A 15,363-nucleotide genomic window follows, 5' to 3' on the forward strand; every position below is an offset into this window, starting at 1 on the left:
TAAGGGAATTCTTTCTATGAAGTTTGGATTCTGTCAAAGGGCTATGCTTGAGGACCTAGAGGGCCACATGTGGCCTTGAGGCTCAAGGATCCCTGCTCCTGAATCAAGTTTTGCAGCATTTTGTCCACATTATTCCATTTACCCTTCACAATAATCCCGAGGTAAAAACAAAATAGAATTTGATTTCACAAATTCTGCCAAATGAGGGATTTGGACTAATTTTGACATCTAAGAACTCCTTCCCCCTTGAGCATTCTATGATTTTGTGATTCCAGATTAACTAGACTATAAACTGCATCCATAACCTAGTACTTTATAACTATTGCTTTGTGTATAAATGTTTGCTGAACTGAATTCCGTTTCCAGTGTAAGAAGAAAGCAGCATGTGTTTATTGTTGTCAGAGATGATAATAATGCCTTTCCAACTACATTTCTTTAAAGATTTGGTTACCGCATTAGAACCATTGCTACTTGTGGGCAAATCATTTAACGTCTCTGGGCTTCGGTTTACTAATCTGCAAAATGACTAACTGGGCTAAATGACTTCTGAGGTCCCTTCCAACTTTAAATTTATGATCCTGTGAACCTGGAAAAATGATAATTGTTTCAACATGAATGAATTAATGAATGAAAGAACACTTATAAATCACTCACTGTGTGCAAATTGGGAGCCAACGCATGAAGGATGTTTCAGTTGCCAGTCATGGTCCATCGGTTTGGTTTAACAGTATCTCTTCTTACTGATGAACTAATATCTATTTCTGATATTGAACAACTTGACAGTGTCAAGGACTTTGGTAGGAAGAATATGCCTTTCCTAAAAATATGGGAGCTGAGGCCCCTTCAAAAGCAGGTGCCGAATCATATCTCCATAAAGATGATATCTCTGGATGATGGCTGCAGCGACTGTAAGCTGGTAGTCTGATGGGTGCTGCTATTCCTGAGGCTTCTGGGCCCATTTATCTGTCAGCAGCAGGTGGTCTGAAGTTGGTGTTGGTGGTATGAAAGTGGTGGTCACCTTGGACTGGAAGCAAGCCCCATTTTGTGAGGATTGGTGCTGTTCCAGGGTCCTAGAATGTCTCCACTGGGGTATGAGGAAATGAGGTGGTGGTAGTTTGATTCACCTGGCACACAATGCTTCATCTCTCTCTCTCTCTCTCTCTCTCTCTCTCTCTCTCTCTCTCTCTCACTCTCTCTCTTTTTCTCTCTCACTATCTCTCTGTGTGTGCCTCACTGCTTCAACTAGATTAGCTTACTTAAGGGGAAAAAAGATTTATAAAAGAAAGTTGAAAACATGGGAGGTATCAGATTTCTTAAGATGGAAATCAAAAACTTTTATACAATATAAAGTGTTGAATTGTAAACAATACAAAATACAAAATGTGAAACTGCATTAATTGAGAGCCAGTGATAGAAGCAGGACTTAATGGAAAGAGCTTTGTTTCTGGAGTCAGACTTAAGAGTATTGCTCTTTTGGTGTGTTTAAAGGGAGGAGATTGCCCTGGAAGGACTCAGATGAAGAAACCGAGGCCCAGATAGGTTAAGCACTTGGATGGTGTCACAAAACTGGTGAGCATCAGAGGCTGGATTCATAACAAGTGGGATTTGAACCCAGGTCCTCTGAACCATTTCTTAAAGAATAGATCAAGCTAAATAAATGCAGCATGAAATGTCTATCATGATTGGTGCTTGGTAAAAATCAATTAGTATGCGCTAGCCTAATAGGCACCTAAGTTTCTTTTCCAGCTTCTCTAAGGTTGTTGTGTTTGGCTTCTTAACCTGGTCATTGTATGTTTATTTCTGTCCTGTTTTCCACCCACTTCCCTGAAAAGGAGAGACAGGGATGGTGAAAGAAAAACTGTTTCTTCCCTCCTCTCCCCCACACACTTTGGTGTAGCAAGGTTAAGGGACAAGACTTTTTCCCTAAAAACTCAGTGCCCAAGTTGGGAGGAGTCTAGGGTCTGAGAGAAAAGAGAGTTGACAAGTAATTACTTCTGGCTTTTCCTGACCAGTTTTTTTCTCTGCACAAAGGGTTATCCAGAAAGGTGTCCCTGTCCTCACGAATAAAGGGAAGGCACCTACCCAGTAGCCCATGAAGGGGTGTGGAAGAGTTCGAAACTCAGCTCCCCACTTCAGAGACTTGGGCAGGGTGTGAGGGGTGGGGAGGGAAGGGAGTGTTTGAACGATTGGTGGGAGGGGCCCCGGGTAGATCCGGCGCGGAGGGCGGGGCGGGGCGGGGCTGGCTGATTGCTTTCTTGGCTTGTGTCCCGGCTGACACCCCCTCCTGAGTTGCTGCAATGCAAATGTCCAGCCTCTGGTCCTGGGCAGCTTTTCCCTCTTTCCAAGTCAACTTCTAGCCCACTGCTAGGAAAGAGAAAGTGAGAGAAGTTGAGAGGGGCTACTTCGGGACTTTCTTCTCTTTCTTTTAGTCCTCTGCAAAGGCATCCTTGGGTACACCTAAGTGCCGCTTTCGCTCCAGATGCCAGGCGAACGAAGGATGGGGGAAGTCAGAAACTGGGGCGCTCTGATGCTTTTCAGTCAAGGTAAGCAAAAGTGTTGCCATCCGCAGGTTTTGGTTTTGGTTTTGGTGTTTATAAAGCGAAAGATCCTTTGGCCAGCTCGGGAAAGGGGACTTAGTGCTGGCGGCAGGAACGTGATCTTGGGAAGAAAAGTTTCTGAAGGGACCAGGATATCCATTCTTGGATAGAGACTGGAGTAGGGACTGAGAACCAGACAAACCGATGGATTGGCTAACAGAGGGTCGCGGCTTCGCGAGTTTCAGCGGAATAGTCTTGGGAACTGCAGCAGCCAGTTTGTCCCGAGGTCCTGGGCATGCAAGCGAAAGGGAGTCTTTGGAAACGATTTAAAATCCTGTTACCTGCGTACACCCAGCCTCCCCACAGCCTTCTGCCTTTTTCTTCCTACACGCCTTTTGTGCTTCTCAACTTTTCACTTCCCCTTCTCCCTGCGTTCCCCACTCTCCCCCCACCACTCTCCAATCTTTCTTTTTTCTTTTGGCAAATGGGAAGCGGGTTGGTGGATGGTCTTCGAGGCTCTCTGATAGCTTTTGTTTAGACTTTCCTGAGATTAGATGCGTTGTTTTCAAAGGAAACTTTCCAGGCTAAGACTGACAGGTGCTTACGGCCACTACAGAACCGGCCAGCCGCCTGTTCCCCGCCTTCGCAGTGGAGGTGCGAGAGTACGGAGGGATGGAAGGAAGGAGCTGGGGGCCAGGCAGGAGCTCGCCCCTTATTTCCAGACTGCCCCCCACCCCTGCTCGAGCCAGCGCTTCTTCGCCCAGCGGTCTCCCCAACACAGGCTTTTGTTGCTTGGGGAAAGCAACCAGTGACCCAGTGCCCTCTAGGTCCGGGCCTCCCAAGGAGAGAAGTCGCCTTTATTCTTTCACTGTCTCCTAACCGCTTTGTAGGTGTTTCCTCCCTGGTATGACTTTGAAAAACCGACGGCTCTTAATCAGTGTTTGGCAAAAGGGAGTTCTTCCTTCCCCTCTGCTTTCTCCCTATTGTTGACTATATTCAGCTTTTGTAAACTCCAGGAGGGAAGAACCGTTCCCACGTTTCTCTGAAATGTAGACAGAGCACAGATAGTGGCAACGTGCCTCCAACTGAAGTTTCCTGTTAATGACGACCTGGAACTGAAAGGCCTCCTTAGAATGTGTTGGTGATTAGCAGTGATGGAGGTATTTAAGGAATGAATTTGATCCATCTTTCCCGGAGTAGTGCTCAAGCACAGTTCAGAAAGTTCGGTAACCGGTTAAGGTAGATGTCAAGGCGTTGAAGTCCAACCCTCTATCTCTTCTGGAAAAGGAAAATTGGTCTCTGACCTTGAATACCTGGCTAGTGACCTTTGTTTTTTGTTTTTTTTTTTAATAACCATCAAAAGCATCATGATGCAGTGTTGACTTTGGATTCGGAAAGACCTGCAATGGAAAAGGACTAAAGTCAAGTCAGAGGATTCAGGTTTGAGTCGCAGCTCCTCCACTCATTACCCCCGTAATCTCAGGAAAGTCACTTCACTCTATGGGCTTCCTTAATTGTAAAATGATAGAGTTGGACCAAATGATCTCCGAAGTCACTTCTTGCTCTAAATCTGAGATCCTATGACCTGGGGTAGTTTTTCTTGCCTGTGCCTTCTAGCAAATGCCTTAGGACTTACTAAGTAGGAGTCTTTGCTTCATTGCTTAGGGTTTTAAGTAAGCATCCTCAGTATACCTTTGAGATTAACAAATTTTACTGATGGAAAAGCCATAGAGTTTTAGCATTAGGCCTGGAGAGAGATCAACCCTGCACCTGTAATGGACGAGGATAAAAATCCTGTGCCCTACACTAGACCACTGATCTCTACTAGATGAAGCCCTTTGGATAGAGCCCAGTCCCCTCCTTCCCTGAAAACTGGAAAGGGTGGAGAACCATCTTTTTGTGGTACCTGTCAGTCCTGGCCTAGGACTACATTAATGACTGAAAAAAAGTCATAATCTTATTCTTTATCATCTTCATGTTATTTATCAACACTAAAAATCAGCTAGAGTATGTGGGCTGAAAAATTTCACTGTTTTCTCTTCTCCTAATTGCTTCATCTGAGGAGAAACTGTGGAAACACAAGCGTATTTTCATGGGAGTGTCCTAACTTGTTCTTTCAGGAACCAAGACACACCTGAGTGGAATGTGTTGCTGCAGGGCCTCATCAGACACAAGGATTTTAGCCTGAAGTTATTAAGACCTACTGAATACAAACATCTCTTAATTCTGAAAAGATAGAAATGATTTAAAATCACAAAGCGAAAAAAAAGTTTGCTTACTTCATTTTTTATCATTTTACTCTTAACAAGAAGTTGCATGCCTGAGGAAGAGAGTCTTTATGACCATGATATATAAAAACAGATTTATGGGCTGGGGATATCTGCAAAGCTTCTTAATTAAGCAGGAAAATTCCTTGTGATCCATGCTAAATGTGCAATGAGAGACAACATGAGTCATTGACATCCAGATCTAATCTATAACCAGTAAATCTTGGCCATTGCCTGAGTAAGGACTAGACCCTTTGGGGAGGAGAACCCTGTGCTTCCCAGAACACCACTAACTGATGTTATCAGAGCCAGGGCTAGGCAAAATTATGAAGTAGGGAAATTTTCTTGCCTAGCTCCTCCACTTTGCCATTATGCAGCTCTCTTCTAGTCTTCACCTCAGACATTTACTAGCATGTGATCCTGAGTAAGTCATTTAACTTACATTTACCTCAGTTTTCACAACTGTAAAATGTAAAACCTACCTCCTAGGGTTGTTGTAATAATCAAATGAGATATTTGCAAAATACTTAGCACAGTGCCTGGAACATAGGAGGTCATTAATAAATACTGATTTCCTTCCTTTCGTTCCTTCTTCCCTCCTTTTGCCTAACTTTCCTCCAAGACTTGGTACTCCTATGCTCCCTCTGGCATCACAGAGACTGCTATTTTCATGTCCTGCTCAGGACTGCCTTTTCTGGGAATGTTCCAAGCTTCAAAAGTATCCCTTCCTTTTCCTCTTGTAACTGCCTATAAAAACTCCTAGTTGCTAGTAGCAATTAATAGGAGGAGGGAAATTAGACTAGAGAGCTGTCTACTGGATTTCTTCCCGTTTGAAAATTCTGATTAGAGGAAAGCCTCTGATTAAGAGTAGGGGTGTATGCATGTTTGTGTGCATGTGTGTGTGCGTGTGTGTGCGTGTGCATGTGTGTGTGTGTGTTTATGTTTACCATCCAGCTGGGATGATACATGTTAATCCAAATGGAGGCATCTGGGTGACACTTCAGTGAGCAGTACAAAGTGAAATAAAGAATTTCAGGCACTGTGGGGGAGATATTTTTGGTCTGGAGGCCCTTCCATTCAAAGTCTAACTCCAACCACAAAGACTGTTTACTCTGCCTACTTATAAGCCTGGAGCAGGATGTTCCTGAGATAGGAAAGGAAAAAAAAAGAGGAAACTATATAGAGTTATTATAGAATGTTTAAGGTGGTAGAGACCATAGGAAAAAATAATAGCTAACATTAATATAGCCCTGTGAAAGATGGCAACAAATAGTGTGGATGAAAGCCACAGGATTTAGAACTTAGCAGATATGGGTTCAAGTCCTGTCTCTGATACTGTGGTACTCCTCGAAAGTCACTTAAACTCTCAGTGTCCCTGCAAATTCTCTAAAATCATAATTTGCAGAAGAGTTGTGATTCACATTGGTAGAAGGAGTTTCTTTGTTGCGAATTCCATGTACCAGAGATCTGTGAACATTTTGGTCTCAGGATCCCTTTACTTTCTTAAAAACTATTGAGGCCCACAAAGAACTTTCGTTTCTATCCACCAGTCTATCTACTGTACCACCTAGCTGCCTTAAATTTAAAATAAAATGTCTTAGTATTATCTTGAAAATAGTTTTGACCTTTAGGACCCCCTGAAAGGATCTTAGGAATCCTTATGGGTCCCTAGACCACACTTTGAGAACTATACAAAATTTCCTATACAATGTTCCCTATACAATAAAATCCTCCTAATCCTCACACAATCCTGTAAGGTAAATATGAAAGAAATTATTGTCCCCATTTTATAGATGAAGGTACTGAGGCTCAGATGGGTTTAGATAGAGTGAGTATCACAGGCAGGATTCTAACTACTGTCTCTGTTGTTCTCCTGGAACATGCTACTTATAGCAGCATGTTTAACCATTTTCTGAATAGGGAAACTAACACCCAGAGAGATGAAGGGAGTTGTTTGAGGTCATGTGGCTTATGGCAAAGGTAGGATTCAAGCCTTCTAGTATTAAGTTTCAGAGAAGGTGCTGACCTGTATTGGTAGAGGAAGTTTTCCTATAAGCAATGAAATCATAAGTCCCCATCCCTTCAGGTGACCAAATAATTTACCAGGGAGGATGGCTTCAATCTCTACCACTGCACTGAAACTGTTCTCTGCAAAGTTATCAGTGCCTTCCCAATTGCCAAATCTTCATCCTTATTCTCATCCTTAAACTTTCCATAGCCTTTGACACTTTTGCCCACAGCCTCCTTCTTGTTCTTCTATCTTCCTCATCACTTCCCCATCTCTTTTACTGGTTCCTGTTCCTCATCCTACCCTCCCCAGTGTGGGACATTTTCTCCATTTCTAATCTTTACCCTTTTCTCATTCTGCATGCTCACCTTTGTTGAGCTCATCGCCTGCCATGACTTTAATCATGACCTCTCTGAAGATGATCCCAAATTTGGATCATCAGTCTTTTTCTCTATCCTGATTGCCACTTCTGCATTTCCAAATGCCTATTTGTCATCTCCACCTCAAACTCAAGATGCATAATCTAAACTGTCATTATCTTCCCCTGCAAGAAAAAAAATGTTCCTTTCTTCTGACTTCCCTATTTATGCCATCTTCCCTGGCACTCAGGCTTGAAACCTTCAAGTTGTCTTGGATTTTTTCTTTTCCTTCTCTTGCTTTCTCCATTTACTTGACAAATTTGGTTAATTCTATCCCAGTAACATCTTTTGCCTCTGTCTTCTTTCTGTTAATATTTGCGTTGGCCATGGGGACAGCTAGGTGGTGCAGCGAGTAAAACACCAACTCTGGAGTCAGGAGGACCTGAGTTCAAATGCGGCCTCAGACACCTGACACACTTACTAGCTGTGACCTTGGGCAAGTCACTTAACCCCAATTGCCTTGCCTTCCCCCCTTAAAACAAAAGATAATCAACATTTGCAATGGCCTGTTTTATGCTTTCTTTGTTTTCCACATATATGTGCAAATGGTCATGCCTTCTCCATTTTGTCCCTTTTCCAATCCATCCTTCATACCATGGCCAAAATATTCACAGGTTTAATCAGATCATTGTTGTCTATTCTCAGAAAGCCTTCAATGGCACCTCTTTGCCTTACTTCACAGACCCATGATTTTGTCAGGGTGGGTGCTCCATCCACTGATGCAGGTCACATGCTCCATCCACTGATGCAGGTCACATAGGAGATGATTTTTAAGAGTTTTCCGGATCAAGATATGGAAGGGACTTCAAAGACCATTTCACCCTAGACCCCCGTTTTACAGATGACAAAACTGCTTCTGTGAGTGGTTAGGTGAATTGCCCCTACTAAATTCCAGAGAAGGCATTTGAACCCAGGTCCTCTGATTCTATAGCCAGTGTGTTTTCTACTATATCACTCTATTTCTGATGATGAATCTCTTGAGTTTTCCTAAGTTAGTTCTCACATGAAAAGTATGTAACATCTCACAACAGTGATAAAATCATAGTGTCCAGAATAAAGGATGTCATAGTTTCACTGTACTTTTTCCGTAGAGACTACATCTGGAGTATTATGTTCCATTCTAGGCATCCTATTTTAGGATCCCATTAACTCCATAAGCTAGAGCTAGTTCAGAAAAGTGTGATGAGATTTGATTGGGAGCCTGGGAACCCTGACATACAAAGGACGATCAGCAGAAAGGAGAGTTAGGCAATCATTCAAAATAAGCTGTCTTCTAGTATTTGAAGAGGTAACAGATAGAAGAGGGATTTAGCTGCATTCGGTTTGGCCCCAGCAAAGAAGAACTAGGAGCAATGGATGAAAAGTGACAGAGAGAGATTTGAATTGATATAAGGAAAAACTTTCCCTTCAATTGCAGGTGTCCCAAAGTAAAATGGGCTGTCTTGGGAGTCAATAGAAATCAATAGAAAGGGAATCAATGGAAATCTTCAAACACAGGTTACTTGTCAGAGATGCTGAAAGAAAAATTGCTGCTCAGGTGTGGCTTGGATTAGATGATCTCTGGTGCAGTGGACAGAGTCCCAGGCCTGGAGTCAGGAAGATTGCTCTTCCTGAGTTCAAATCTGACCTTAGACATTCAATAGCTTTGTGACCCTGGACAAGTCACCTCTCTATTTGCCTCAGTTTCCTCATCTGTAAAATGAACTGGAGAAAGAAATGGCAAACCCCTCCCAGTATCTCTGCCAAGAAAACCCCGAATGGGGTCAGGAAGAGTTGGACATGACTGAAAAACAACTGAACCACAACATATTCCCTTCCCATGCTTCCCCCCACTCCAGTTACTTTTCATTTGTTACATCATTTTGTTAGCAATAGTATCTTATTTAATGTTTATAGAGGGCTTTACAGTTTACACAGAGTTTTACTCACAACATTCCTGTGACGTAAACAGTGCTAGTATTATAAACAGAAACAGTGTTTTAAGAAGTATTTACTATGGTGTTTCTCCATGTTATTAAAATATTTCCTGAGCTAGAAGATGATATGATGTAGCAACAATAATAATAATCGCTTGCATTTATGTAGCACTTTAAGGTTTGCGGAATGCCTTACAAGTGTTATTTTACTTGATCCTCACAAGAGCCCTGTGTTCTTATTATCCACATTATACAAATGAGGAAACTGAGGTGCAGAGAGGGTGAATGACTTGCGTAGGGTCACATAGCTAATAGGATCAGAAGCTGGATTTGGATTCAGGTCATCCTGACTCTGAGTGTAGCACTATTCCTCCTGTACCACTTAGTCACCCATACACATTATACAAAAAATACAATTTTTGCTTTTAGAAGTTTGAAATGACCAGACGGTTTTTACAGAAAATATATAAATTGTGATGCATCATCTACTTATCTCAATAGAAAGAGGGGCTCAATTATCAATTTTAGAACAATTTCATTGCATTTTGCCCAAACAAAGCCTTTCTGGCTGGCAGAAGCCCTACATTCCCCTAGTTGTCATTTTCAGTTACCCATTTAAAGGTTGCCTTTGTTTTTCTTTGTTCAGGCTTGATCTCATTTCCATGGTTACTTTATAGAAATGCAGACAGAACACAAGCTGGACTCATTTCAGGACAGTTCAGGCTACACCATCTCAACACATTTTCCATTTATCTTTGGGTCCTAACTTGTAACACACCCTTTAAGCCTAGTGTGTGTTGATTTGGTGGGATTTCAGCTCTGCAGCCTTTAACTTTGGATTATTCAAATCCTCATTCCCCAGTGAGGATTTTGAAGATTTTTTCTGGGCAAAACCCCCAATGGAAATAGCTTGCTGCAATATATAGGCATTTAAAGATATTTATCTACGGAATTTTGTTTGAGGGTGGATGAGAGAAAGAAGAAAGAGGGAGGGAGGCAGAAGAGGAAGTCACATAGCCAAAGATTTTTTTTCCAGAAAAGAATAAAAATAGCAAACTTTATTCATGATCCATGAATCAAAAGAGTGGCTAGCTGAATTTATGAAATTAAATGTTCTTTCTAAATAAAATCTTAGTAGCCTAAATTGAAAAGTGACAGACTATAATTCTTGAATATACAAGTTCTTTTTGTTATATTCTTATGGTATTATTTGGGGGTGGTAGCAGAGATAGCATCGTTAGCAGACAGAATGCCAGGGTCTCTGAATTAGGAAGACCTGAGTCAGACACATACTAGTTGGGTGACAATGGGCAAGCCTCAGGCAGCTCTCTAATCCATCAACAGGCATTCATTAAGCAATCGCTCTGTGCCTGGCACTGTGCTAGGTGCTGAGTATACAAAAACAAAACAGTCTCTATTCTTTAAAAAAGAAACTGGGTGAATTAAAGTAGTGTAGAATTAGTCTGATAAACTAGGTTGAAAACAAATTATGGGTAGCTGAAAGCATTAGGCAACATGTATTTTTAGGCATAGGGAATCACTGAAGATTTTGGATTGGGTTATTTTGGTACTCGTGTGAAGGATGACTAGGAGAGGAAAGAAATTAGTGGCAAGAGGTATATTCCCAAACCCTGAAGTTGTAGGTTAGTACAGATCTGCATGAGTGCTTAGATTTTCCACAAAACGAATTACCTAAACCCATGAAATCATAGATCTGGACCACCCATTTTCGACTTTGTCATCCATGAAAAGAAATGAGAAATTATTGCTTAGTTTAATCTGGGTTTCATATAACAGTGGTTTGTTCATATAATTATTTTTTCAGGTTTGTCTGAAGCTGGCCTTAGCTCCTTAAAATAGTAGAGACCCTATGGATTAAGTACTTTTATAATCATCCAAGGAATAATGCAAATATCTAAAATGGCAGATTTCTGAACTGCTGCCAAAGGAAGAAAAAAATTGAGTTTTTGAGAGAGTTCGAATAGTTTCTGTCCAGATGTTACATTTAAAACCACTCATCCCTGAAAGAATTGACTTTACCTTGATGTTCCTTTATGTCCAAGTACATTCAATCTAATTCCATCACCAGTGTATATTTCTACTTATTTGTTTTCAAATTCTATCCAGGTGATTTTAAAGTGCTTCTAATGATTTAAGCTTGATGACCTTATCTGCTCCAATGACTCCAGTTATCACCTGTATGTAGAAGATGTCCAACACTTGATTGGCAGTCCTGACTTCTCTCAGCCCTGGTTATAAATTCCCAACTGCCTACTGGATAACTCTTCCTGGTTGTCCTTGCAACTCAAACAAAACATGCCCCCAAATGAATTAGCATTCCTCATCCTTGCAGCCCTTCCAAAAACAAACAACACTTTCCCTCTTGATTTCCATCTATTGAAGGATAATGATGATTTCCATCTTTCCAGCCACGCAGACTTTAAACTTTATTTCTTGTTGACCTTTCCTTTTCTCTTGATCATTATGTCCCTACTAATTCTACCTCTCTAATATCTCTTTTCCACCTCTACACATTATCTTTTGCAATTGGTCCCCTGCCACTAGTCTCTTCCCTCTCCTATTCATTCTTCACACAGTTACCAAAATAATCCAGTCTAAAACCTTCAGTGATTCCCTATTGCCTATATGTTAAAATACAAATATTTTTGCCTGGTGCTTTAGTCTATCCATAGTTTGTCTTTAACCTAGTTTATCAATCTTACTCTATACTACATTCATTTACTCAGTTGCTGTTTTAAAGAAGAGGTTTTTATTGCCTTTATTTTTTTTAGCTCATTTACATTTCTCACTGTACTCTTCTCCTGACCCCTCCCCACCCCCATCCTGGGAGAGTCATCCCTTATAATAAAAAATAAGGAAAAATATTCAGCAAAACTAATCAATATATCCCCAAATTTTGAAGTTATAAGAATTATTCCACACTTAATAGATCCCCACCTCTGAAAAAGAGTGGGGAGGAGATATCTTCTCATAACTTTTCTTTGTGGCCAAGCCTGGTTATTATAATTTTGCGACATTAAGTAGCAGTTGTTTTTCATTCAGTTTATATTGCTATAGCCATTGTGCATATTGCTTTTCTGGCTCTACTTCATATCAGTTTATGTCTTTCCATTAATGATGTTGTTCCCTTCTTACAATAGAGTAATATTCTCATACTTTCATGTACTATAATTGCCTTAGCCAGTCCCTAATTGATGGATATCTACTTTTTTCACCATAAAAAGTGTGCTACTATAACTCTTTGGTGTATATGAGCCTATCTTTTTGCCACTGATCTTGGCATTTATGCAATGCAGTGGAATCTCTGGATCAAGGGATATGGACATTTTAGCCAATTTCTTTGTCATGTATTTACTCTCAACCAAACTGGACTCTCTACTTTCTGATCTCTTCCTGTCCTCTTTGCCTTTTCACATGCTGTCTTCTGTTTTTATATCAGACTCTCTCCAGGTCTCTGATTTTTGTGATCTGAGTGTCTTTCATCACTCACTTGCTGCTGAATAGAGCTGGAAGAAATCACTACAGATTTATGCTAGCTAATCAAAACTGGGCACTCTTCATCAAGGGAGTCCTTTTACTTCTCCCTAATTGATACTCTACTGGAATCTCCAAATAGGTTATTCCAACCCTTCCCTGTCCCACTGCTGTAATTTCAAACACCACCCCTCCCCTCACACTTCAGCTGAGGATCTCCCTTTCTTTCTTTCTTTTTTTTTTTTTTTTTTTTTTTTTTACAAAATCGAGACCATTTACTGTGAGCTTCCTCTTCTTCCATTCTCATCCCCACCCACCCACTCCAGTAATCAACCCCTGCCATATTTTCCATTTCTTTACTCTAGTCTCCCAGTCAGTGAATAGGCCTCTTTAAGAAGTGAGTCAAGGGATGGCCCCTTTAATTGAGCAAACACATGAAAAGTCCTTAGCTTAAAAGGACCAGGGTCTCCCATTGCATCCTAGGTCATCTCCAGTCGTTCTGATGAATATCTGGTCACTGGACTCACATGGCTCTGGAAGAGAAAGTGAGCCTGGTGATCTTGTGCAGCCCTCCCTCACTCAAATCAAAGTCAACTGTAAGTCATGTCATCATTTCCCTGATGTCATGGTCCTCTTCAAAAATGAAGGACAAACACAACAACTCTAGTCTGTCTCATCAAGAGCTGACTCTCCTCAACAAGGCCATCCCCTCTAGATATAACTTTGATCTCACTGCCTTCTGTTTCTTCTAGCACTTTCTCCCTACAAACATTCACCTTTTCGAATCTTTATCTTCTCTCTAATTATTATTTCCTTCCCTGTTTTATATAGCTTACAAATGCGCCCTTGTCCCCTCTATTCTGAAAAACAAACACAATCTCACTTGGCCATACTACCTCCTCAATCTGTGGTGCTATATGGCATCTGCTTTTCGTAGACAAACTCCTGACTGGGAGGTACATAGTAGGGGAATGCCATCATTGCCCCTACTTTCTCTTCTCTCATCACTTTTCAACCCTTTGTAACCTGGTTTCCATTCAAATAAAACTATTCCCTCCAAAGTTTCCAATGATTTTTTAAATTGGGAAATCTGATGGCCTTTTCTCAATTTTTGTCCATCTTAGCCTTTCTACAGCTTTTATCACTGTTGAACATTGTCTCTTCCCATGCGCTCTATATTTAACACATAATAAAATGCTTAACTGCTTTTTACTCATTCATTCATGAGACTATTTTCTTTTTTGGGGGGAAGACAAGGCAATTGCAGTTAAGTGACTTGCCCAAGGTCACACAGCTAGTAAGTGTATCAAGTGTCTGAGGTCACATTTGAACTCAGGTCCTCCTGACTCCAGGGCCGGTTCTCTACTCACTGCACCACCTAGCTGCCCCATTTTCTTTTTTTTTTTCTTTTTCTACCAGTACACCGATTCCTTTCTAGTCTTCTCTGCTTGGTCATTATCTATGTCCCACCTGTAACTGGGGAGTATTCTTCAAAGCTATTTCCTGGAATCACTTTTCTCTCTATACTCTTTTAGTAAGTACATCAGCTCTCATTGGTTCCATTATCATTTGTACATAAATGATTCTCAGGTCTGCACATCTTGCCCTGAACTTCCTCCTGGGCTGTAATCCCATGCCAACAATTGCCTATTGGACATTTCAAGCTGGATTTCCCAGAGGGATCTCTTACGCAACATGTGCAAAAATACTACCTTTCCCCGAAAACACATCTCTCTTCTGACCTTGTTCATTCTCTGGAAGATGTTACTATCTCCTCCATTACCCAGGTGTGTAACAATAACATTCTTGACTTCATTATCCCTCACCAGACATATCCAGAGTTGCCAAATCTTGTCAATATCATCTCTACAACATTTCTTACATCCATCTCCTTCTCTCTGTTCAATGGGACACCTCTCTAGTTCAAGCTCCCATCTTCTTTTGCCCGGACTTTTTTGAAAAATATTTTATTGATATCTTTTGTTATGATATCACCAGAATTTCTTCCCTTCCCCTATACTACAACTGTACCTTAAAATAATTTAAAAAGACAAGAAGGTTAAATAGCAAAACCATTCACTATATTTATAAAAATCTGTTATTGTCAATGTTTCACCCCTGTGGACTTTTGCAAATAAACAGGGGGAAGTATCTTCTTTCTTTGGGGCCAAGCTTATTTTTTGTAATTTTGTAACAAATATTTTCAGTTGTTTTGGGGATTGCTGTTTTTTCACTTTTCGTTGTCATAGTGATTGTGTATATTGTTCCCCCCCCACCCCAACCCTCCCACCCCCCCACCCCGCTTAGGTTACTTTGCATCAGTTGTCATTTAAGTCTTTCCATGCTTCTCTGTAGCCATCATGTTCATTGTCATGTTCAAACTAATATTACCATATGTACTCATGTATCACAGTTTATTTAGTCCTTCCCTATTACATGGGTATGTACTTTCTGGGTCAAAGAATACGGGCATATTAGTTTCAAGTTCTTATTCTGGTCTCACATCTCCCTATTCCAAACCATCTTCCATATATTTGCCAAAGTGCTTTTCTTAAAGCTCCACTACTCAACATGCTTCAGTCTTCTTTTACGTTGTTTAGGGTCAAAGAAAAACACTCATTTAGTATATAATAAGTCCATTAAAACCCAATTTCAACCTACTTTTTGAACTTTATTATCTATTACTTCTCTTAATACCCTCTATGGTTCAGTTAAACTGAC

At 40.8% G+C, this 15,363-nt stretch overlaps 1 protein-coding gene across 1 annotated transcript in view; it reads left to right on the plus strand.

The window, feature by feature from the left end:
- Positions 1 to 2,479: 2,479 nt before the first annotated feature.
- The window catches only part of ITGA2 (integrin subunit alpha 2), a 147,897-nt gene continuing 135,013 nt past the window's right edge, over positions 2,480 to 15,363 (plus strand). Inside the window, exon 1 of the mRNA XM_036761894.1 lies at positions 2,480 to 2,543. Within this exon, the coding sequence (XP_036617789.1) occupies positions 2,480 to 2,543 (64 nt within the window). The remainder of the gene's footprint in view (positions 2,544 to 15,363) is intronic.

The sequence above is a fragment of the Trichosurus vulpecula genome, chromosome 1, assembly GCF_011100635.1.
Source record: "Trichosurus vulpecula isolate mTriVul1 chromosome 1, mTriVul1.pri, whole genome shotgun sequence".
NCBI lineage: Eukaryota > Metazoa > Chordata > Mammalia > Diprotodontia > Phalangeridae > Trichosurus > Trichosurus vulpecula.